Source organism: Rhopalosiphum padi, chromosome 4, assembly GCF_020882245.1.
Source record: "Rhopalosiphum padi isolate XX-2018 chromosome 4, ASM2088224v1, whole genome shotgun sequence".
In the NCBI taxonomy this organism is placed as follows: domain Eukaryota; kingdom Metazoa; phylum Arthropoda; class Insecta; order Hemiptera; family Aphididae; genus Rhopalosiphum; species Rhopalosiphum padi.
This window is the reverse complement of record NC_083600.1, coordinates 12,960,594-12,985,885: the sequence shown is the minus strand read 5'-3', so window position 1 is coordinate 12,985,885 and position 25,292 is coordinate 12,960,594. Positions and strand designations below refer to the sequence as shown.

Genomic DNA, 25,292 nt, shown 5'->3' with positions numbered 1-25,292 from the left:
AAGAAAAGACAAGACAACAGAAAATTAAAAAATTTCTATAAATAAATAGTTCATAAAGTCAAAACAATTTGAAAATTGCACATTTACAATGCATAAACATTAAAATTCAAGTATCTATGGTTATTCATTTTGGAATTAAAACAAAATCAATTTTCTAGAAAACTGGTTTTACATATTTTCTTAATTTTTTTTGTTTTATTTAATTATTTTTTAATATTATGAAAAGTAATCAGAATTTTTACTTTTGACCTCCATATATATTAACTACCTTATGCAATTTAACATACTCTCAAAGTTATAAAATTTAATCATTTTTACTGCTCTAAAATGTGATAGCTGACACAATAACCAAAAAATAAAATACTCACATCATTGTAAGATCAATACAGTTGTTCCTACACTCAGAATCTAAAATATGAGTTATAATGATAAACTAAAGACAAAAGAATATTACTCAAATTCCTCAAAATCTTCACAAATTATAGACTACATTAAAACACAAAATTTAAAAAGTGTTAGAAGTGTTCTAAAATATCCCAAACCAACATCAACTATACAATTTTAGAATTTGTAAAGTCAAACTTATACTAAATAATAAAAATATTTTTTGAATAAAAAAATGTAGAAAAGTAACATTATTGGTAAAAATCATACAATATAATTTATTATTTTTTGTATAAATAGTTTAAATTTTGTTTTATATTCTATCCACAGATAAAAGTAAATGACCATTGTTAATCATTGTATTTATTTTCACCTCATTTCCTAAATAAACATTTGTTGCATTTTCAACAAGAAAAGCGCACTGGTTTACATATGAATTTTCATTTGCCGTAGAAACATTACAGTTGTTATAAATAAGTATTTCAAAGTAATACAAGATCGCATTTAATTTTCCATTAGCTATGATTGGTATATTTATAAGTAATGATATTTCCTGAGATAGTTGTTTTGGTAATAAGGTCAAACATGTCTTACAATCTGACAAACATATATCTGTTACTAAATGTTTGAATACATCCAAATGATGATTAACCTATTCAAATAAAATATTAATTTATAAATTGTGTATTAACTTGTAAGTTATTATTAATTTATTATTACTTACACTATATGTATTTATTAAATCTCGAATATGAGGATTACAACTATCATTATTTTCAATCACTTTACTAACATATGGTAACCATTTTGAACTGACCAACTGACATTTTATTGAAATTTTTTCTGGCAAAATAATTCCATGTGGTTTTAACATTTTTCTAAGATAAAATATTTATTTTATAAATAGCAAAATTTATAATTTATAAAATTTAAACGATGTTAAACATTTTAATGATTTAATAACTTATGTATATTTAATTACTATATTCCTTACTCTGTAAATATTTGATTTTCAATAACATTGGTATTAAATTCTCCATAAAAATTAATATAATTAGCAATAATGACATCAAACTTTTTCATTTTTTTTTTATCAAAACAAAATATATTTGAGTTTTTAAAACTGTCTAATACTTCTGTCAGATTTTCGTCAATATAATAAATTTCAACATCAATATAACTATTAGAAGAAGAAGCTAATGAAAGAATTTCTATGCCAAAAATTGGAAATGGGCATGTATCCAAAATTCTTACACTTTTAAGAGGTTTATTATTAATGTACCTAGAACAAAAGTTATTTTCAAAGTTTTAAACATGATTATTACAGTATATAAATTTTTAGTTTCTATTTTTTACCATTGATTAGCAGCTTTTATATAACCTTCAACTTGATTAGTATCATTTAAAAATGAAATTATTTCTTTTTCTAATGGAATAAATTTTGAGTTGCTAATTTCATCATCTAATTTCAGAACATAATGATCGTCTTCCCATTTATATAATACACAGAGTTCATCTCCCTGTTCAACTGTTCTATTACTTTTGGAAACAAATAGCGCTTGTTCCCAACAACAGTTTTCATTTTCTTTATCAATTGTATTAATAGATATGTCTTCCGTCAAATCAACAACAAACCAAGAAATAATAGCATCTACATTTCCTGACCGAGTTATACTGTACTTCATACTTTTCATGTTAACCTTTTGAGTATTTAATAATTTATTTATTTGATTTGGATCATTAAAATTAATACCCATGACTACTTGTGGTGTAGCTAAGAAAACACAATCTCCAGGCAATTGGTTTAATTTTTCACAATCATAAGGTTCATTGGTAGTAGAACATAAATTAAGTTGCTTAAAATATAACTGTTCTTTTCCATAAAATAGGTTTCTCTTACGAACATAAGAACATTGAATAGGAACTGCATATACTGTTGCGTGATGTGGAATAACACACCCATGTGGTAGTTCAGGGTTAACTTTTGATTTTGGAGGTAAAAGTAATTTATCCCAAGCATGCTTAAGAGTAGTAAGAATATGTTCACCAAATAAACCAGCATCCATAGTTTCAGTAATAACTAAGGAAACTCTGAAATACATACCAAAACTTTAATAAATACATCTAATAATATATCTTTAATTTATTTACCGTTCATCAATATTATCTGGAATACATAAATCATTTGAATTCATATTAAATATTTTGATTAAATTATGTATATTGTTTCGTGTTAAAACTTCAGATGCAATTTTTGACATAATCTTAGAATAATCACAAGCATAGATTTTGTCAACTGGATACTCTGCTGCATATAAGCTAGAACAAAATTAAATTTGATTATTTATATAAAAAGTTTTACTTAACATTAGAAAATGTTTTTATGTTTATTAACCTCAAAATAAGAGATCCACATCCAATATCTAATATTGTTTTATGACCCTGACTTATTCTATTGCCAATAGCTTTTTTATAAGCTAAATTACGTTTTGAGTCATTTAACATTCTATAATGCCAACGTTCAATAAAACGGCTATTTACAATTTGAATATTAGTTATTGCTGGTAAATAAAATTTATTAATATCAAGTGCTTTCATAACAAAATGTTGACCTTCTTCATTGTAACCTAATCTAGAACGAAAACCGAATAAAAAATTTAAAAGTAAAAATATATTAAACATGATTTTATAAATTGATTTGTTGTTTTCTCATGTTTATTAAATTAATTATAAGATGATGATAATGATAATAATGCAATGCAGAGCTTCATTATTTTTTGATGCATCTGATATATATAAACAGTACCTACAATAGAATACAGTTTAGAGTAAAAAAAAAAAAATAAATAATAACACTATTATTTTATATCATATTATGCTATATATATATTTTTCACGACACATTTTTGGCAAAAAATCCTTTCTTCAGATCTCTAGTAAGTATAATTGTAAAACTAGAGTTATTACCTAATTAAATGAGATCCTAAATTATTGAGTAATATTTCATTATTTGGAAATAGTTTTAAAGCATTTTCATAACAATTAAAAATATCAGAATAACGTTCATTATCTTCGAGCTCTTTTCCATAATAACCTAAAAATGAATAATAAAAGATTTTTATAATATAATATAATATAATATATACCATATACATAAACTATTATGTAAAATAATACAAAAACATACACAGACATGTAATGAATTTATGTTTAATACTATCTTTGAGATCTGGTGCAATGTCTATTAAAACTGACAAATGAGCAAATGCTGGTCCATTTTCTAACCGATCCATTGCTAAATCGGCCAATCGAAGTAGTCTTCTAATTATATTGTTATTTGTATATTCCATTTTTTTCAACTTTGAATGAAATTTATTTCATTTATACATTTTTTTTTCTAATCTATTTTTTTGTACATAAATTATTAATGTAGCAGTATTTTTGTAATTAAAAGTAGTTCTTGAATTAATCAGTTAATTTAGCTGAAAAATCAAAAATATTAGTTCTATTAAAAATTACATGATCTGAAATGAGTGAAATGCTGTCTATTTTTTTTTTTATATTGATTTATGGTAGTTTATTAGTTAAATGTTGATATATATTTCCTTTAATTGGACAAACTATACTTTTAATAGTAATGCTTATTTTTATTTAAGTTTTATAATTTGTAAGAAATTGGTAAAAACATTATATTTCAAAATCTTATATTATATTATTATATTATACAATTTAATTTACATTACATAAGTGTGTTATAGTTAGGGTTACCATAATGTTTTTAGACCAAATCTGGACACCAAAATTCCTTTTCAGATGAGAGGGTATCTTTCAGATAAATAAATTGTGAACAAATTAATGTTTAATACACAAATACAAATAATTATTTAGTAGGAGTACATTAAATAATACGTTAATTTTTGGTAATAAATAATAACAACGATAATGATGGGTTTTTGTCGTCGCTTATTGTGACATTCTGTGAAAAAATATGAAAAATGACATATTACACATTTATACAGAGTGTAACCCGAAGATCTGTAACCATTTTTTTTTACAGATTTTTTTGAATTATAGTCTCGACAAGGTTATCTAACTTTTCTATTGATAATATTAACTTACATTTTTAAATTTACATTTACAAAAAAATACAAGGATTTACATTGATAAATATATAATGATATACCATTACAATAGAATAGAATAAATAAATAAAAATTATAATATTTTAGTACTAAAATAGTGATTTAAACGTTAACTTTTGTAAAATCAGGACACCAATTTGGATAGGTACTTTAAATCAAGACTATCCAGACGAATTCCGGACATATAGTAACCCTAGCTATAGTCGTATTTGTCACTAGTGATTACTGATTATATTATAACTATTTAATGTAAAAAATATATAGGTACAATTTCATCTTAAAATTTTATATATATAAATACATGGTTTGTAGCTTGCTTCTAATACTGTATTCAGAAATTGTTTTAAATGTAAAAAAAGACAATATAAAATGCTTACTTAAGTTTTATTAAAATATTTGTATTTTTACTAAAGGTAATTAATTTTTAGAAAAATATTAAACAATCACAATTTAATAAAAGAAATTTTAAATTTTAAAAAATATTACATCAAAATCAAGATATATTTTAATGTGAATAAAATATAGATTTAAGTTGGGTATATTATATAAAACTGAAAACTAAATTTACAATTGTTTATAGAATTGTACATAATATGCTTATTTTAAAATCAACTTTTATTATTATATCTTATAATTTAAATAAATAATTTTGAGATGAAATACATCATGTAATTTTAGTACAACTATCAATTGTATAACATCAATAGTGCAAAACATTGTTTATTTTACTGTTTTAGATCCTGAATATACATTATTGTGTTATAATTTAATAAGTATTAACCGTGGGAGACTTGAATTTTGTTCTTTATATATATATAAATATTAGCAGTTTTTAGACATGATTTAATTTTCAAGATATGTTGATCTTTTTAAACTATTTATAAACATTTGAAATATTTTCCCTTTTAATATTTATGTAGTAGTAAATAGTAATAATAAAATATCAGAGCAGAATAATATAAAGGCAATTTTTTTTCGTATCAGTGTTGTAACCATTATAATTAGACTTAAGATTATAAAATCCTTGACTAATTTAATTTATATTTATAATTAATTTACACTAACTTAATTTATACATGAATTTTTTAATTTTTAACTATTGGTGTAATATAATTTTTTAAGATTTTTTTATCATATTCATCTTAATATAGTATGTTACCATAGTGGTATAAAGTAAAAACATAAGATAAAGCCATAAAGATAGAAAACTAGAAGAATACCAGGTAATTATATCATCATTATATTAAAATTGTTTTATACGTCATGTATTTGATTGTCTATAGCATAACATATTTTAATCTCTTGCATAATAGTTTATCTTTATATTGTAGAATCTCTATGATTTAACACCAGAAATGAAAAAAAAATCATGGTTTTTCTAGTGTACCTGATTTTAGTCTTTATAGTATAGATACAAATACTTGTTATGTGATGCTATGTTATTTTTTTTTAATTCAATATAGAGTAATGTCACCATGTCAGTATGAGTTTACACGTATGTATTGCCTAGGTACAGTGTTTTTGATATCTATTTAAAAAACACTATAGCAATGTGTACATATTCTACAGTTATAAGTATACGAACTGTGCAAACACCTTTGTGCACACTTAATACTTACCTACGGGCTACGGCACGGCACAGAATGGTATTCTGTGCCTTCGGTCTCGGGTCACTGAAAATAGATACTGTACAATGTACATACTTAAAATACCAACGTACAATATATTAAGATAATTAAGTACTTTTACATTTTAAAAACTACTTCCTTATCTATGCATGACACAACGACATTAACATGGTCTTTTTTTGTATAATACGGTCATATTATTTGATAGTTATTACTCAACAGTTATACTTATACTTGAATAGTAGTTTTCCAATATACATAATAATAAATAATACTATGTTATAATATTGAATATTATATTGCTAGACACGAACTTGTATGCAAGATAAGTTCAATTTTATCACATACCGCGTATTTTATAATCACGGCTTTGGATAATATAAACACTGTTATCATCGTTCTTATGACGTATTTAATCTATTCTGTGCGTTTGCCGTTCAGTAGTATCGTTAAATAGTAAATACTTAAATGTTAAAATAGTAAATAAATAAGTAACATAAATAATATATTTATTGCGAATTTATATTTTTTTGACAATAGGATGAGCATAATAATGTCGATAAGGAATTACGATTCATTTGCGGAGACCGATATTTTATTATACTTTAGCCTGTAAACGACATGACTCGGCATTCTGCTGACGAAAGCCCAGAACCTTATTTCCAATGCCAATAGTGTTGTCCAGTCAATGTTAATCTGAAATTCTTAGACGTTTGGTATCAACACTTGTACCTATTTTAAAAGCATAAGCAAAAGCGCTTGGTATTTAGGATTTCAATAAGAACCGTACAAATTTAGTTTCCAGAATGAATCCTCAAGAAATTTCAATTCCAGTTCCTTGGGGACATATTGCTGGTAAGTTTTGTCAGTTTTTTAAAAAAATAATAAGGTAGTAATCCAATCTATTTAGTATTTAATTATTCAAGTACCTAATTTTTTGTTAGAACAAAGTTCAGTTCATAAAACTGCTATTTAAGTATAATATTTATTATATTGTTGAGTGACAAAATATTTAGTAGAAGTGCATACATAAAAAAAGAACACACTTTTGAATGATAGTTAATTTGGAAATCATTTTTGACAATATTAATACATTTTTAAATCTTAATAAATTAGCTATTTGCATAAATTTAGGCTAATATAAGGTACAAATAATAATACTTTAATTAACTTTATATACTTTTAACCCATTGGCTATTGATTACTGTATTAGAGAAAAATTAATTTGATGACTAATTAAACTAGAAAGTTCTTAAATAGTATTTATTAGCTACAAATATTAGACAGATATCATATTATAATAATTAATATAATTAGTATAATTAGGGTCCAATTGCATTTGCTATTACTTTTTTTATTTTTTTTTTAATAAATTATAATACCTACTATAATATTATTTATTATAAATACCTATGTAGCTCATTTTTAAATTTATTTCATAGCATTTAATTTTAATTTTTAAGGAATTTATTTATTAAATTGGTATTGTCTATAGACTACAGGTATCTAATAAATAAAATATTACTTCTGATTTTGAATATAGAATATTTAAGAGGATGTCGCACCCGCATGTGTTGTCTCCGTCTTACACTCATACAGTACATTTTCGTTCGCCAGTTTCAATAGTGTGCTTTTAATTTTGATATTAGAGCGAATAAATCAAAACTCATCGCACACTAGCTATTGAAATTGGTGAATGAAAATGACTATGTTGTATGTGTGTGCGACATCATCTTAATAAAGAAATATTCAAATTTATAATTTTCTATACCTCAAGTATTTAATGTTTAGGTACCTACATTAGAAATAGTCAATAATTATAAAAAGTTTTTTTTTACACATAATACTACGTAATAATACCTGTAATATTAGCCTGTGTTGAAAATATCAAATAGCCATAGTTTATAATTTATGCTTTTGATCGTATAAACATATGACTAATATATTTTAGTGTGGTAGGTAGGCGGAAAAAAATGACAACGGAAGTAAAACTCTATGCAAATGCCATATAATTTTTCAATTTAATATTTTGTTGATTATAAAATTACCTCCTACTGTAACTTAATAATAATACAGAATAGAATAATAATAACTCATAAAAAAAATATAATATTTTTATTATATTTGAAGTTTTTTAGCCTTTAGGAAATATTAAATATATTATGCATGATAGACATATGAAAATCAAGAAATATGCATTTTTTTCTATAAAATCGTTAAAATATTCAAAATTTATATTTTTAATTTTCAATTTTAAACTTAACATTGTAGGTACAGATCGGATTTCTAGCTTGGCTTGATATAAATCTAAAGCATACAGAACCAATATACAATTCCTATACTTCCAAACCCTAGTCATAACAATAACAATAATAATAATAATAATAATATAATTAATATAAATACTGTAAATATGTATAATAATCGTGATTTGTCACTCATCACTTCATCAATCACTTTTCGACTGTGCATAAAATAATTATATAATCAATAATTTAATAATTGAAGTACACATAAAGTTAATATAGTTAATCGAATTGAATCCGCGTGTGTATTAAATAAAATATAGCCTCTAAGACATTTCTAATTTTTTTTTTTTGTTTCATCGAATTCTATGCATAGCCGTTTTACTGTAGTTTGATTTTTTCTGTTATTTTGATTTTTTTTATTAGTTGTATAGTACCTAAATTTTACTTTCTTGTTTTTGATATCATCTACGGAAACTTCTAGTCTCTTTTCAAGAAACAAATAAGAACACAAAAAAATGTAAAGCTCATATAATTAAAAACATTTTTTTGTGGATTTTTTTCCGGGATTCCTTAATTCGTGTTGTAAACTGAAATCATAGTTTACCAATTGGTAATTATTTTGAATAATAAGTATTATGTATTTTTTTCCTCGTCACCCGACTAATAAAATAAAAGTTTCACATAATTTCAAGTTTTGAAAAGTCCTAACATCACTGTCGTTAACTTGGTGTATAAAGGTATATATTTTAGAATAAAATAAATAAAATAAACAGTAAAAATAATTAACTATTTTGTACGTCACAAAAAACCCTATCAGACTGCGTTTCTGCCGAGCTAACGTCACTGAATTTTAAGCGTCATCCCCCGCTACCGCTAACAACATAAACCAGTGAACGTGTGTCGATATGTTTAATTTCAGCCAAAACTTGGGGCCACAATTCCGACGCGCGAGTTCTCTGTCTACACGGGATACAGGATAACTGCGGTACGTTTGACAAGCTCATACCGTTGCTCCTGCCAGGTTTTTATTACGTATGCATGGATACGCCAGGACACGGACGATCATCGCACTATCCTCCCGGTTTCCGGATAACGATGGAGTGTTATGCGGTAGCCGTCAAACGGGTCGTCGACCACTTGCAATGGGATCGGTTCAAGTGTATCGGGCACAGCATAGGTGGCATGATCGCCAGCTTGTTCACGTCCTTGTACCCGGAACACGTGGCCAGCCTGGTGATGATCGACAGCGCGGGCCCTGTGCCCTTGTTCCCGCAGGACACGGTGAAATGGATGAGAACGGTGTGCGACCATCTGCTGGTGATCGAGCGCAAGGCGGCAAGCGGATCGCCGCCGTTGTACACCCGTGAACAAGCAATCGACCTACTGATGACGAAACGGCCGTCTAAGTTGACCAGGAGTTCGGCAGAAGTGCTCATCGAACGGTCCCTGATAGAACGCCCTGGTGGTTATGTGTTCAGCATGGACCAGAGACTCAAAATGCTATACAACCAACTGTTCTCGCCGATTCAGTTTGCGGCTGTGGTGGACAGCATTCAGTGTCCCGTTTTGCAATTGCGCGCCTCAGACAACCCGCGGCAAAAGAATCCGGACGTTAAGTTGTCGAGGAAAATGTACAAGTCCAACCCGAACGTCCGCGTGGTCAAAGTAAACGGGAATCACGACGTGCACTTAAACCATCCAGAGAGGATAGCGGATTTGATCAATAAATTTCTACTGTTCGAACGCAGCAAAATTTAATCGCAGATATAATAGCGCTGTTGCATGCACATTGCACTATAAGCTATTACTATTATAATTAAATTCGTTATAATTTATAATACATAATATTATACATTAATTGTGATTGGTAGGGACATTGATTATAGATATTCTATAATCAATGGTAGGGATCTGGGTTTTTTTTTTTGTAATTTTTGTTATTATATTTTGTTTTTTTTATGCGGGTTTTTTTTTTTTAATTTGAAATGGTGTTTTATATACTTATATTATCGAACTCAAAAAGGGTTTCTTTTATCACGTCGTCAGCTGGACACTATAATACAGAATCATGTACCTATTATGTTTTTATTTTTATTTATTCGTATTTTATGTTTTTGTGAACACTCGTCTGTTAATCGATTTTCATTTTCCAATACACTATATAATACTATATTATACGTTTGTCGACGTTTAATTGGTTGCAGGTTTTTATTTTCTCCCTGATCTTATAACAGTGAATCGTCATGATTATTAAATAATATATTATGTTATAATGAGCAGCAAACGCTTTCGCCACGTCCAACACACTCACTTGCACACGAAACAACAATGGCCGAAATTATTGATCGAAACGAATTTTATTTACAGCAAAATCGTACGGCGACGACACCCGTCCCGCCGTGCTTTGCGTGCACGGGATCCAAGACAACTGCGACACGTTCGTCACGTTACTGCCGTCGTTGCCGGATGACTACTATTACGTGTGCATCGACCTGCCCGGCCACGGCCGTTCCGACCATTTTCCCGCGCACGTGCCGCTCGAGTTCACCAACTATTTGGCCGCCATCAAGTGGGTGATGGATCACTTCGGCTGGCCCGAGCTGGCGTACCTGGGGCACAGTTTCGGCGGACAGCTGGGCTCGTGGTTGACGGGCGTCTACCCGGAACGCGTCCGGTGCCTGATCGTGCTGGACACCATGGGGCCCCGGTCCGTGGACATGGGCGACACGCTGGCCACGATCCGCGGCCGGATCGACGACGCGCAGTCGTTGCACCGCCGACAGTGCGGCCGCCGGCCGCCGGCGTACACGTTCGCCGAGGCGGTCGCCAAAATGATTGCCGGCCGGCCGTCCAAGCTGACGGACGAATCCGCGCGCATACTGGCCGGCCGAGCGTTGGCCCGCGCGGACGGCGACGGCGACAAGTACACGTTCGCCAGCGACCAGCGACTGAAACTGGCGTTCTACCCGGTGATGACGTTCGACCAACAGAAGCAGATCCTGTGCGGCGTCACGTGTCCGGTCGTGTTCGTGTTGGCCGACGAGAACTGCAGCCGGTACTCCACGTACCTGAAGGACGCCTTCGAGTTCAACAGCAAACGGCCGAACGTCACCATCCGCGTGGTCAGCGGCGACCATGACGTGCACTTAAACCATCCGGACAGGGTGTTCAGACACGTGACCGATTTTCTGCAAGAGCATTATAAAAGCTGAAATCGCAGTGACTGCTGCAGCAGCACGACATGACGATGCGCACAACGCGGATACAATATATGATATGTTATTATTGATGATTAGTACTTATATACATGTGATAGACGTTGAATTTGTAGTGTAGTATATATAATGTTTAAATATAGTAAAATATATATTTATGTACCTATGTCGTTACCGATGAAAGACGGATAATATAACTATATTAAATTTATTATTTTACATACAGTACCTACTTATTCTATATATAGGCACTTGTAAGTTATATTTATGTACCTATACCTAACTTTGGCTATTAGTATAAACCTGAAATCAATTGCACATATACGTAACACAATATATTCACAATCGCAAGATATGTGAATATGTGATATGTCCGCGCGTATATATTATATAACAGGTAATCATTTATGTAGAAAGCCTTAAATTTCAAAATTGAAAGGGCTACCGAGAAGTCTATATTTTTATGTACCCATATTTTATTTTATAGCGACGCAAGTCATGATGATGTACATAATCGTCCGTTAGGTTTATTAGTATTAATATTAAAGGAGGTGTAATGTAAACGACAGTCGAAAGTGTAGCACTAAATAGAAAGGGGAATGTTTCGATGGATGACTTATGTAAGAATTGCACACGGTGCGTTTTGACGCGTGGAACTTTTCATAAATAAAAACCATAAAAAAAGCCATTGTGTTTTTAATATTAAAATTTCTCGGGAAAACTCCCCCACATCTCTTTTAAATTAAAAGTTTTTATGCACAAAAAAATGATCGATTTGTCTGAAAACTCAGCAAGATAAATAGTAGTGAAATGTATTTGTTATCGTTTAACATACACGATTAATCAAAACAGCTTTTTAAACCGTATTTTGCTTCTCAACATTACGCCATTGTATAGTATACCTATATAATCATTAGGGCTCGGATTTTAATGCATTTGCATCTTTTTTTGGGGATGTTATACGCGATGTTTTTCAAGCTACTAATATGTTTTAAGTACCTGCTCTATTATGTTCTAAACACAACGTATTTTTGCATTTTTTGCATTTTTAGCGGATTTTATACTTTTTGGACATTTTTGACCCATTTCACGTAATATGACTAAAAAAATTGACCTCATTGAAGTACTATTAAGTAATATCATATTTAACATCAGGTAATCCGGTTTTAAATTAGACAAAGGACGACGCTGAGATTTATCTTTATATGTCACACCATCCAATTAACCGATTTTATTGCATATTATACAACTAAACAACTTTTATCGGAGTATTTTCTTATCGAGCGATAATATAATATTATATCGGTGGTGCGTGTGGCCACCTAATAATAATTTTATTTTATTTAATAAATAATGCATGTGTTTTGAAAGGGCATTTAAATCCGAGCCCTAATAATCATCATTCATCATAATTATAACCAACTCTGACATCACACGCGCCAATGCCACACTTATCCGTACGACTCCTATTGGCTATTTCCTAAAATATTAATAATATTCTTATATATTAGGGGTAGCCACCAACAATATATTATAATATTATAAGTATTGCATGATGGACGAAATTCGACGTCTCACTCATGATTCCCGTTGTGATTTGTAGCGAAACTGTGGAAATCCAAAGACGACGGCCGCGGCGAACGGGTCATGTGCCTGCACGGGTACTGGGACAATTGCGCGTCGTTCGACCATCTGATCCCGATGCTGGACGACGACCGCACGTACCTGTGCTTCGACTGGCCGAACCACGGTGGCTCGTCGGGCACGCAGCCGGGCACGCGGTGGACCGTGGAAAACTACGCGCTGACCATCAGGCGCGTGGCCGACCACATGCAGTGGTCGTCGTCGCCGTTCGCGTGCGTCGGCCACAGCATGGGCGGACAGGTGGCCACGCTGTTCACCGCCGTCTACCCGGAATGCGTGGCCAGGCTCGTGTTGCTGGACTCCGCCGGACCGGTGGCCGTACATTCCGATGAGATTGCGTTCAGCACGCGCCTGGCCGCCGACGAACAGCTGAGAGTCGAAAACAGGATGGCGTCGACCGGTCTTCGTCCGCCGCCGGTGTACACTGGCCAGGAAGCGTTGGCTCGCGTCAGAAAGCGATTTTACGGGCAGTTGCTGGACGAAGGGCCCGCCAGGTCGATGATGGTCCGGCACTTTCGGCCGGGCCCCGTCGCCGGCCAGTTCCGTCTGGCCAACGACGTGCGGCTCAGCGTGCCATACAGCATGATGTTTTCTGCCGAACAGCACTGGGACGTGGTGTCGAACATCAGGTGTCCCGCGCTGCTGATCAGGGCGTCGGAGAGCGACGCGTACTTCGACGACGTGTACGGCATCTTTGTGGAAATGTACAGTCAAAATCCAAATTTCCGTATCGTATCGGTGGACGGCAGTCACGACGTGCACATGAACAATCCGCGTGCGGTGGCCACGTTGATTAACGCGTTTTTAAACGACAAACCCAATAGTAAATTATAATAACTAATAATTATATATATAACAGGTACCTATCTGCGACAATGTGTTATTATTGTGTAGTGGCTCGCGAGCACAATTTTTCAAGGGCTGTGGTGGTGTTGGTGGTGTATATATAGGTTATTATATAGTACATACTACATAATGCAGTGTACTCATATTATTATTATTTGGCGAATCCGTGCCGATGCGCCATGTACTTTTATAATATTGTATAAAATCGGCCGTGTCGCTGTGATGAACATCAACGCGGAGGCGGTCTCATAAACATGTTTGTATATTATTGTTTGACAAATACATTTTTTTTATTATTTTTTATATGTATCTGTTAGTTTTTTTTTACACATTTTAATGAACCAATAACAATGTGCGCATAGTGTATGTCGCCAGCCTTCATAATATTGTGTCCTGAGGATTTTGTCAATCAACTTTAAAATAAAATCTCAAAATTTTAAAAATTAGTAAATTTAAGTAATGAACTCATGACTAACAAGTATTAGTTATCTACACACACACATAACATTCATAGATATTATTTTAAATGAAAAATTGGGTAAACTAATGAGATAAACAGTCAATATTAATTTGTAATGTTGGATAGATATTTTGTATTAATTATATTTAATAAAATCTTTCAATTCTATATTTACATTAGCGCTGTCCTTCAAATTTACAGATATTGGTTTAAAAATAAAATTATTTAGAAATAAACTATAATGATTTTGGCATAGAGTAATTTTTAATAGATATAAGTAATAACCATTAACAACAATAGTAATACATAATAATAATAATAATAATAATAATAATGATGAAAATAAAATATTGTGTTCCACAAAATTCACCAGATGTTAACACGGGTAGCACAATGGTTTTGAATCAACATGTTAATCTTAAAATAACTATAAAATATGTTAAACAAATATTATAACTAAATAAGTTTTTTTTTTTACATTGAGTTGGAATGGCAAATAGGGTTTAATTCTATAATTCTAATAACAACTTATAATTTATACAAAATATTTTAAACGATATTGATATTCCAAATCCCTATTAATATTTTACAAAATATATTACAGTAGCAATAAAGTATTTAATACATTTAGAAATAACATTATTATTAATCCTTATACTACAAAAATATATTTCTTTTTTCATCAGTCAAAGTTGAAAATGAATGAAGCACTTAGATGTGTTTACACGTAGATGTGTTTACACGTAGATGTGTTTACACGTGAAAATTTCTGTTAATTACAATATAGAGAATTGTAATAAATTCTACTATATCATTTATGTGGTGGTTGAATTATGATCAGCTGGTTTAAAGTACAGATATTCTTCAATAAGGATCCACCTTTTAACTATTTATTTTCTAATAGTGTGGTTTAAATAAATATTATTTTTACACACATTTTGTTATAGTTATATGGACAGTTTAAAAATGCATTAAATCACAGTGAAATTACTTACAAGTTTACAAGTGAAAATAAAAATAAATATAACAATTTGTTAGAAATGTGTAAGCAAAAAACCAAAAATACTAAAAAGAATTTGTAAAAAATTAAAATATTTAAATTAAATGATATACACCAATAATCTTAACAAAAACTATAATTCTGAAAATAATTTCAGTAAATAATAGTAACAATGTGTGCAAAATTTAATTATTTGTCAAGTGATTCAACCGAATGACCCAATGAATCTGTAATATAAAAATATATATTAAAAATTGATTTTTCAATATTATTATGTTCATGTCTTACTTTCACGATTCATATAGTTATATCTTTGAGTCAATGGCCGAAATGCGGAAGACCTTTGTATAGGTGGCGGAGAACCAGGTGATAGCGATCGATTGTGCCTCCTTGCTAAAGGAGCTGGTGGACTCGGAGCTCGACCTAAAGCACCAAGTGGAGGTAACCGTTGGTTAGTTAAAATTGGAGGAGGTGGCTCAAAATCAAGTAATGAGAGTAATGTGAAATCAGGAGACACAGTTGGCAATGGTATGTCTAAAAGTTCATCTTCAAAGTCTTTGGAGGAATCTATGCTTTCTATAAAATAAAAAAGTATTTTAATTAGAGGTGTTCTTAAACTACACGTGTACAGTGTACACAAATTTTGTGTATTTAGTGTATGTGTGTAATTGAAATATTAATTACACCAGTTAAAATTATAATTTATTAGGAATTGACAAAGACACTTGTTTATTATATATTGTTAACACTTGGTTAAAATATCCTATCTAGAATACTCGTGCGATTAAACTATTCAACTAATTTAATTGACAAACTTATTTCATAAAAAAAATATAAACTATATTTTTTTTTTATTTCAGAATGAAATAGATAATATTTTTTAACATTTTTATACTTTATAAAAATATATAAACTTTTAATTAATGAAACATAACATATTGTATACTTAAAAAAATTAACATACACGTGAAACTGTGTTATAAACCAATATATAAAAACTACATGAATTACATATGTAATAGAGACCACTAATTTTAATTAAGTCTTGTTATAAATTCAACTTACTTGCACCATTTTCAAGTTTTTTATCAACCATAGTCAACTTATTTCTTAGTTGAGCAGTTTCAAGTTCCATTTCCTTAAGTTTCCTCTCAGCTTGTCTGAATGATATCTTTGAAAAAAAAAAACCAATAATAATTTTTAATTGTAATATAATTAAGAAACTTACCCAATAGTCACTGGCTTTTTTATCTGCCGCAGATAATTGAATTTTGAAACTAGTTTCTTGATCTGTTATTTCTTTTTTCAATGATTGAATTTCTGATCTAAATAACAAACCATTTGAAACAATAGTTAAATTTCAAATTTTATATTTTAGAATAAAAAAAATCATTTTAAAGATGTATCAATTTTGTTTAATGAAATTGGAATATTGGTCTAATTAATTTATACATGTTGATTTTGTCACTTTATGTTTATTAAAATATAAATATAAGTGCATTATGTTAATACATATTAACAGGTTTAATAAATATAATTAGAATATTCAAAAGAATGTAATTATTCTTCAGTGAAAATAAGACTACCTGGTTACTGTAAGTCTATAATACCATTGTCAGTACCATTGATAATAGTTATACTTAAATCAATACATTTTTGTATAGAAACTATAAAACATTTCATACTTGTTTATATCATGTTAAGAAATTCTACCTTAATTTATAACAATAATGACTATAAGTCAAACAGTCAAAGGTTTTAGTGAAATCACAAAAATCTTAATTTATGGTTTCCAAGTAAATAACATTATATTATGTCTGAATATCTTGTTTTAGAGAAATGCATTTGGAACTCACTTATAATTGAAAATTTCTTGGTTTAGAGATTTAATACGCTCATTAAGATCGCTAGATTCCCCTTCTTTATTGTCACACAACACTGCTTTCTCATTAATTTGTCTGTAACAAACATCATAAACTATTAAAACTCTTGAAATATAATTTTACATTAAAAACTGAAACTATAAACAAATATAGAAATAGAAAAAAAAATAATACTATAGTTATACATACTTAAGATACTCCTGTTCTTGTTCTTTAAAAAACTTAGTTAGAATATTCAATTTGTTCACAGACTCTTCATTCATTGTTTCTAATTTTGAACAGTTATTTTCTAAATCCGCAATATCACTTTTTAAAATCTCAATATTATCTGTAATGATCAATAATAATAATTATTTTTCTGATTGTTAAAACATTAAACACTAAAAATTATCATTTAAGTATATCTTACCTAGGAATTTTTGATTTGATTTTAAAGCATCATTCAATTTATGCTTGTATCCTTCAGATATTTGTTTTGCTGATTTGAGTTCAGCAGATAATTTAACTGAAGATAAAAATTGCTTACTATCTGCTGAATTAAATTTCTGTGACATAACTTCCTGCAAAGCTTCCTTAGACAAAGAAACTTCATTTTCTGCTGTCACTAAAGCAGAAGTCTGCTTATCCAGTTCAAATTGTAAACTATCTATTTCAGAAAGTAGTTTTGATTCTTTTACCTTATTTTTATTAATAACCTAAAATAAATTGTTTATTAAGTACCAATAATTAATAGTTTATAAATTTAATACTTCTAAAAATGGTTAAACCAGTAGTATATTTAAAATTGTTGTATCACAACCTTGAAGCTATATTTGTTTACAGGTTAAAAAATGCTGTACAATAATTGTAAAATCAGATCAATACTAAAAACTAGAAATTGCTCTACATTATATTTGTTTCAATTATTATGTATAATAAAGGAAGTTGTTTTTACAATAATGACTAAATTAACAAAAAACCTAAGATTCAACTGGATTTAATCTAAAATATAATATTATTGCAGTCAATTTCTCTATTTATATTTGTTTCAAGTAATAATCTTTAAAACTATATAGTATATTCTTAGTAATTGTTAATATAAATAAAATAAAATAAAAATTAATTATTTATACTGAAATAGGATTTAAAATAATTTAAATATCCGAAAGAATATTAATACACGCATTTCCGTTTGTATTTAAAGTTGTAACTGTGAATAATATCAATTAATGTCAAATTATATTTAAAAATTTTATCACTCACTTCTTCTAATTGTAAAGATAATTTAGCGTTTTCATCAGCCAAACTATTACTTTTATTAGTTAACTCTTCTACAGTAATTAAAAGAGATTTTCCAGTGTCAATCCTTTTTTCTAACTCTGAAGATTTTTCAAAATTCTAAGTAAAAAAAAAATACTCAGACTTACACATTTGTATTATATTAAAAATTTTAAAAATAGATTTTACTTTTTGTGTAAGAGCTGCTATCAAATTATCTGAATCAGCCAATTTTACTTTCAAAGTATTTAATTGTTCTTTATTTTTTGTACTAGACTCTAGTGCAGCATTTAATAGTGTATGCATTTCCATACCGTTTTCAGTTAATTCTACAATTTCTTGTTCAAGATTTTCAATTCGTATGGCTTGAGATGATATAATATCCTAAATATAAAATTGTTATTTGTGTTAAATAATTTATTATAAAATAGTAATTGAAAAAAATAAAATAACCACCTCTGATTTCATCAAATGATCATTTAAAGATTCAATTTCAGAATTTCTTTCTGTTGTCTAAAAATAAAATTATTAATTAAATATACATTAACATGCACCTAAATAAATTGAAATTTGATAAAAAAAAACCTACAGATTGTGTATTTCCAGAGTTTAGTTGTTTTGATAATAACAGTTCTTTTTCAATAATTAGCAAATTTTGATCTTTAGCTGCTAATAATGATAACAAATGATTTTCATATGATCCATTCTAAAAAAAATTAACATTATAAAGCTGTACAACAAAATACATAAAATCATTAATATAAAAATAAAAAGGTAATGATAAATTTAGTTCATTATGAATCAATATTCAATACTAATTGAATTTTAATATTAAAGTATATACTTAAATATTTAATAAAAATTGTCCCACAAAGATTTACTAAGTGATGTAGTAATAGAGAATAGTATAATACAAATTTCATTATTTATAAAATGAATTGAAATTTGTATATCTCAGTGGACTATTTTGTGCATATTAGGTATATTTATATATATTTACTTGATATTTATAATAAATTAGTGAAAACAGTAATGTAACTACAGCCACAACAATGAAATACAATTCTGAATGTTTGATTCTCTTGTTATGTTCTACAATTTTCTGAAAAAATAATTTTTAACAAACATTTATTAAGTTTAAGCTTTAAGCAATAGTAACATTTGTATTCAACTCACTTGGTTTTCAACAGCATCCGGATATATATCTGTAATAGCATAAAATTATAATTAAATTTAAATTAAATATATCCTATACTCAAAATGTGGGCTATTTTTACTGTATATGATATATACATAATGAACTTACTATAGCCTATAATTAGTACTTGAGTTATTAGTAAACACCATTATAATTTGTACATGTTTGCATGAAAGAACCCAAAATTATTATATTATAAATAAAAAACAAATTATCTACCTATCAATATACCTAATACTTAATAAAGATGTATAGTGTTTGATACTGCTAAATTGACTTTTTATAAATAGATGGTTATAATTGCGGATAGGGATTTCTGATCAACTTAGAAAAATTAATGTTTAGAGGACCACTACTATTGGTGTGGATAATATTTATACATAATATTTGACAATTTAAAAATTGCAGTATCCTACTTATTTTTTTTATATTAAAAAAAGTGCTATGAAATTGAATCCAATGCAATAAATCTTTTGTCAATTGCTAGTACCTATGTTAAATATATGTATGGTGTTTTATAACAATTATCATATTTTTTTTAACAGCGATATCTGATATTAGATTAAATGTAGGTAAATATTATCTTAAATATTGAAGGATCGTCAAAAATAATAACTATAAATAAACATTATTTATTACTAACCATTGTATTCACTAGTATTATCACCAAAAATATTCCGAACAAAATCAATTGAAATCATAGTTGGAGACGATAACCAATTTTGAAGATAATCTAAGAAACTTAATTCCATTTCAGATTGCTCATTTATTTCATTAATTATATTTTGTTTTTCCTTTTCTTTTTCTTTTTCTTTTTCATAGTCAATATTAGTTGACTGTAAAATTTCATCAGTATGTTTAGGAATTGGATTTAAAGGTTGTGGAGACTTAACTGCTTTATCTACATTTCGTTTAAAATTAAGACAGCTAACTCCACTGCAAGTCTCCGGATGACCAAAAGATGCCACAAAACTCTTAGGTACAAATTCTTTCAACTGTTCATTATTATTAAATTCCATAGTTTTATGAATATTTTCAGAAGGCAATTCCTTGTTTTCAGGTTTATATTGATGTTGATTACTTTCATAACCATACTTTGGGGTACTGTCTATTGATTGCATACACCCAGCTGATGTACACTGATCAATTGACTTTTTATTTAATATATCTGTTACATCAAGTTCATTAACAACTGTTGTATGGTAATCATTAGGAGGAACAATTTCTGTCGCATTAATTAATTTCTGCAGTGAGGATGAATTTGTTATATTACTATCAGTTGAATCATTATTTGATATATTAGATTCAACATTAGGTAAATTATCCTTGTGCATGTTATGAGATTCAGGTTCTTTGTAATCATTTGATAAAACGGGTATATCAATTATAGTTTCACTAACAACTGGCTCGTTTGTAATTTCATCTTTTAAGTTCTCCCCAATAGACATAATAATATTATTTGAAATAACATTTTCATTATTTACTTCTACCATTTTTTTTTCTAATGATGGTGATTGTATATAATTATTAGATTTAACCTGTTGTTCGTCTGAATCAGTGGTAGCTGGTAAAGAGTAACTATTTGTATATTCATGCTGGGACTTATCAAACTGTTCTGTACTATCATTATTAATTTCAACTGTATTGGAGTTTTGTAACTCTATATTACTAACCGATTCATTTATTAAAACATTTGTTTTTGTCTTTACACTTGGTAATGGTTGAGTAGTTTGTTCTTTTTCACTTTTTGGTTGATAAGAACTATTCATATTCAACTCTTTAGTATCATTACTAATTTCTTTTAAACCAACTACTATGTTGGAGTCTTTTAGCACTATATTACTATCAACTGATTCTTTTATTGAGACATCTGTTTTATCCTCTTCACTTGGTAATTGTTGAGTAGTTTGTATAGGTTTACTTTCTTGATGAGAACTGTTCATATTAAACACTTTAGTGTCATCAATATTATCTGGTAAATTAACATCTATATTAGAGATTTGTGATACTATATTTGCTGATGTTTTTATCGAATTATCTGTCTTATCTAAATGTGATGATTCTTGAATAACTTTTTCGTTTTCAATTTTTTGTTGACTATTCAAAATAAATTCGTCAGTACTATTATCATTATTGTCATCTTGTAAGTTTACTTCTAAATTAATATTTTTTGGTGGAATGTCATTAGTTGATTCTTTAATTAAATTAACTGTATCTAAATTGTGTGATTGCTTTGTTATTTGTACATAATCATTTATTTGTTGAAGAGAATCGTCTGTACTTTCTGGAGAAATATTACTTCTTGAATTTTCAGTAACAATGTTTTCATTTACTTCTTTAACACAAGAACCTGAAGAACATTCTACTGAAGAATCGTTTTCTGATTGCTGGTCATTAGTTAATGTATGGGTATTTGGTTGGTTTATAGTTTTAGATTTGTAATTATTTTCAGAATTAACAGGATCAGAATTTAAAATCTGATCATTCTTCATAGATAAAATGTCATTAACTGCAGTTTTAGGTATAGTGTTATCAGTGCTATCAATTGTTAATGGTTTTTGAACTAAAATATCATCTAGATCTGATTCATCTTCACTCTCGATTTCTATGCTTTCATCTAAATCATTATCATATTCTGAAGAAATTGAATCTGTTTCATTACTTAATATGTCATCATATTGTTCAGTATTTTTTTTATTTATATCTTGGACAACTTCTGAAGTATCAATTCCATCACTTATCTTAAAATTTGTTTCATCTGCATTTGTACCAACATGAGTGATACCGGAATCATTGTCGTTTTCTTCATTACTTTTTGATTCGCATATTTCTAAATTATTTTTAAAAACATTTACTTTAAACTTCCAATGTTCATAATTGGCCAAATGTAATATTTTAACATGGTTTCTATAGATTTTAGACGTCTTGCCCTAAAAAAATTAAATAACAAGTAATATAGGTAATGGATAAAAAGTAAAAATGAAACAAATTATTTTAAATGATTTTTTTTTTTTGATAATTGTATAGTATTATTAAAACATAAATAAATTGTTCACCTTCATGTTTTTTATCAAAAACATGTCATCATTTTGACCAATAATAGTGACATTTTGTTTTGGACTAGTAAGACGTCGACCCACAGAGATTTTATCTAAATTCAAAACAGATAAAATGTTATTAGTATTAATACAATTAAAATTATGGTTAAAATACGGATGGTTAATATAAATTTAAATATTCTTGGTAAATAAAATATGCAACAAAATGTTCCAAACACTAATTAAAACATTGAAACCTATGCCATTACTATAATACAATTTACAAATACTACAATAATTATTAATTTCCAATTTAATCTTGTATACAATGAATACACTAGTTTAAAGCATTATAGTATAATTAGTATAATGTTTTACTATTCCAAACTAAGACTTAAACAAATCACTTACCATTCACCAGTGCACTGTCACACTCAGGGGTTAGACACTGAAACTCAAGTACAGGATCTGAGCCGCACTGCACTGCCGCTGAACCGATGTCGAGTATCACTGACGTGATGACGATTATTTTTAGTATAAACATTATCAACGCCGTTTGAGCGTTTCAAGTCATCTGAACAAACAAATTATTTTCTCTAGACGATCGACTCGCCGTTATTGAAAAAAAGTATCTTGACACGCACAATAAAAAACTAAACAAAAACACGTACTACGCAACCGACGCGATATTGTACAATTATATTATTATTATTAAAATACAGTTGTTTTCGTTGTGCACTAATGAAAGTAACAACAAGTAACAAACTAAACAAACTAACAACTACCGTGGTCTGTCTATGTCCTATGCCCAGAATTTAGCTATCAGATTTATTTAGATCAGTTGGTGAACGAAAGTAGTAAGTACGAGACGACGTCCGCGGTTTGCAGCCCGTTGATAACACGGGCGGCTCATGAGTGATTGTACGTGGTTGTCCTAACACGTTGACAAACGGTAATCAGCTGACGCCCTCGAATTGTGCTAAATGGCAAATGCTATAATTATATTATTACTCTAAAATTAAGAATTACACCGAGTTACCTGTAAAAATATTTATTATTTATTTGTATTATCCCGATCCTGTTCCCTAACCTGTCCGATTCTGAAACGATGTACGATAAATTAAAATCGAGTCACTGGAAAAAGTAGCCAAGATTCTCCGAAAAATAACTTTATTTTATTTTAGCGCTGTTTTAAAAACTATATTAGAGCATCTGGTCATTTAGGCACCTTTTACTATGTATGTTTCAAATTCCAATTATTTATAAAATATAAATAAGTAAATATCTATAAATTAAAAATGTAATGCCGGCCAATGCCGGGGCTCTCGAGTATCGGATAATTCACTTAATATTGTAATAATGTACATAATATGTACTACCTGCTATAGTATATCGACTATATCGTACAAATAGTAATTATAATTTATATGATTGTGTACAATGCGCTTGTGTTGAATTTGTTTTACTCAATACTCAAATGATTCCCAAGTCCCAATACAGGTGCGCGAGAATGACGTTGATACTTTGACGTAGGCACCGCGTAGTTACCTACCTACGTCTACGTAATAGGACTAATAGGAGTATTAAGGGAATTTTTTTGATTGTGGTACCTAATTCGTTCATAGTTGTATCACTTATATCATTTGTATCATTTGTGTTGTTTATTTATCTGTATATTTATAACGCATAATATAATATGTAACGGAATATAGTCTATACTCTATATTATATAGACTTTACAGTGAGTAATAAAATATTTTTTTATATAGGTACATAATATATATATATATATTTGTAATACTTGTATAGTTTTATATTATACTAAATGTCTTTAAAACTAAAAACTTAAAATACTAATATAATAATAAATATAACATATAGGTATATATATTATACCTATACAACAAAGTAATATGTAGACCAGGGTCGTCATTTCAACTTTTTGAAAGGTATGCAGTATGCTAACAAAGCAGGCCAAAAAAATTTCCGGTGGACCAATATAGTATACAGTATACACTATAATTATTACAAAAAATTTTTTATCGCTATGCTCAAAAATGCAATTCTTCATCAATATAATGATTAATATCAATACATACCAAATAATCCCAAACATTACCTATCTACACTAATTTATTTTAAATTTAATTATTTATATTTTATAGACAGTATAGAAAATAAAACAAATCCTGAAATGTTTAATCACATAAGTTATTTAATATAAACCAAACATTTATTTTTTAATTATTTCATTCAAATAATACATATAAACAAAAATAATATTCTTTATGTTTAGTGTTTACTATTGGTATAGTGGGGTAATCATCAACAGCATCATTCAAATTTAT

At 28.7% G+C, this 25,292-nt stretch overlaps 3 protein-coding genes across 9 annotated transcripts; 1 reads left to right on the top strand and 2 right to left on the bottom strand.

The window, feature by feature from the left end:
* Positions 1-635: 635 nt before the first annotated feature.
* Positions 636-6,466, bottom strand: LOC132930595 (protein arginine N-methyltransferase 9-like). 5 transcript variants are annotated; one of them, XM_060996538.1, is made up of 10 exons: positions 6,146-6,466; positions 3,572-3,866; positions 3,352-3,478; positions 2,780-3,016; positions 2,536-2,703; positions 2,148-2,475; positions 1,741-2,084; positions 1,379-1,666; positions 1,109-1,262; positions 636-1,036 (listed from the first exon to the last, which is right to left on the bottom strand). In XM_060996538.1, the coding sequence occupies exons 2-10, from the start codon at positions 3,732-3,734 to the stop codon at positions 698-700; spliced, it is 2,148 nt and encodes a 715-aa protein (XP_060852521.1). In that variant the 5' UTR covers positions 3,735-3,866; positions 6,146-6,466; the 3' UTR covers positions 636-697. The 5 variants fall into 5 exon arrangements, with proteins under 5 accessions (XP_060852521.1, XP_060852520.1, XP_060852518.1 ...); XM_060996537.1 differs by having other exon boundaries at positions 1,741-2,475; positions 6,146-6,199; positions 6,276-6,466; XM_060996535.1 differs by having other exon boundaries at positions 1,741-2,475.
* A 95-nt stretch (positions 6,467-6,561) lies between these two features.
* On the top strand, positions 6,562-14,411 carry LOC132930596 (serine hydrolase-like protein). Of its 3 annotated transcripts, none has more exons than XM_060996541.1 (3): positions 6,562-6,870; positions 6,953-7,009; positions 13,222-14,411. In XM_060996541.1, exons 2-3 carry the CDS (start codon positions 6,961-6,963, stop codon positions 14,094-14,096), a joined length of 924 nt encoding a protein of 307 aa, XP_060852524.1. In that variant the 5' UTR covers positions 6,562-6,870; positions 6,953-6,960; the 3' UTR covers positions 14,097-14,411. The 3 variants fall into 3 exon arrangements, with proteins under 3 accessions (XP_060852524.1, XP_060852526.1, XP_060852525.1); XM_060996543.1 differs by lacking the exon at positions 13,222-14,411 and adding an exon at positions 9,323-10,597 and having other exon boundaries at positions 6,567-6,870; XM_060996542.1 differs by lacking the exon at positions 13,222-14,411 and adding an exon at positions 10,771-11,837 and having other exon boundaries at positions 6,569-6,870.
* Positions 14,412-14,813: 402 nt separating this feature from the next.
* Positions 14,814-23,840, bottom strand: LOC132930594 (putative leucine-rich repeat-containing protein DDB_G0290503). The gene is made up of 16 exons (XM_060996534.1): positions 23,356-23,840; positions 22,963-23,057; positions 20,550-22,836; positions 19,885-19,913; positions 19,709-19,810; positions 19,298-19,414; positions 19,165-19,221; positions 18,898-19,092; positions 18,694-18,828; positions 17,861-18,146; positions 17,641-17,779; positions 17,425-17,526; positions 16,797-16,893; positions 16,634-16,739; positions 15,857-16,144; positions 14,814-15,795 (listed from the first exon to the last, which is right to left on the bottom strand). Exons 1-16 carry the CDS (start codon positions 23,486-23,488, stop codon positions 15,758-15,760), a joined length of 4,206 nt encoding a protein of 1,401 aa, XP_060852517.1. The 5' UTR covers positions 23,489-23,840; the 3' UTR covers positions 14,814-15,757.
* Between the last annotated feature and the right edge of the window lie 1,452 nt (positions 23,841-25,292).

What these genes read in the sequence shown, in the direction of transcription:
- LOC132930595 (XM_060996535.1), bottom strand. Translation starts at nt 3,734, where the DNA reads ATGGAATATACAAATAACAATATAATTAGAAGACTACTTCGATTGGCC. An exon ending in TAAATTCATTACATGTCTGT is followed by an intron (nt 3,479 to 3,571) that starts GTATGTTTTTGT and finishes ATTCATTTTTAG; the next exon opens with GTTATTATGGAAAAGAGCTC. An exon ending in TGTGGATCTCTTATTTTGAG is followed by an intron (nt 2,704 to 2,779) that starts GTTAATAAACAT and finishes ATTTTGTTCTAG; the next exon opens with CTTATATGCAGCAGAGTATC.
- LOC132930596 (XM_060996541.1), top strand. Translation starts at nt 6,961, where the DNA reads ATGAATCCTCAAGAAATTTCAATTCCAGTTCCTTGGGGACATATTGCT. An exon ending in TCCTTGGGGACATATTGCTG is followed by an intron (nt 7,010 to 13,221) that starts GTAAGTTTTGTC and finishes TGTGATTTGTAG; the next exon opens with CGAAACTGTGGAAATCCAAA.
- LOC132930594 (XM_060996534.1), bottom strand. Translation starts at nt 23,488, where the DNA reads ATGTTTATACTAAAAATAATCGTCATCACGTCAGTGATACTCGACATC. An exon ending in ACTCTGGAAATACACAATCT is followed by an intron (nt 19,222 to 19,297) that starts GTAGGTTTTTTT and finishes TTTTATTTTTAG; the next exon opens with ACAACAGAAAGAAATTCTGA. An exon ending in CAAGAACAGGAGTATCTTAA is followed by an intron (nt 17,527 to 17,640) that starts GTATGTATAACT and finishes TGTTTGTTACAG; the next exon opens with ACAAATTAATGAGAAAGCAG.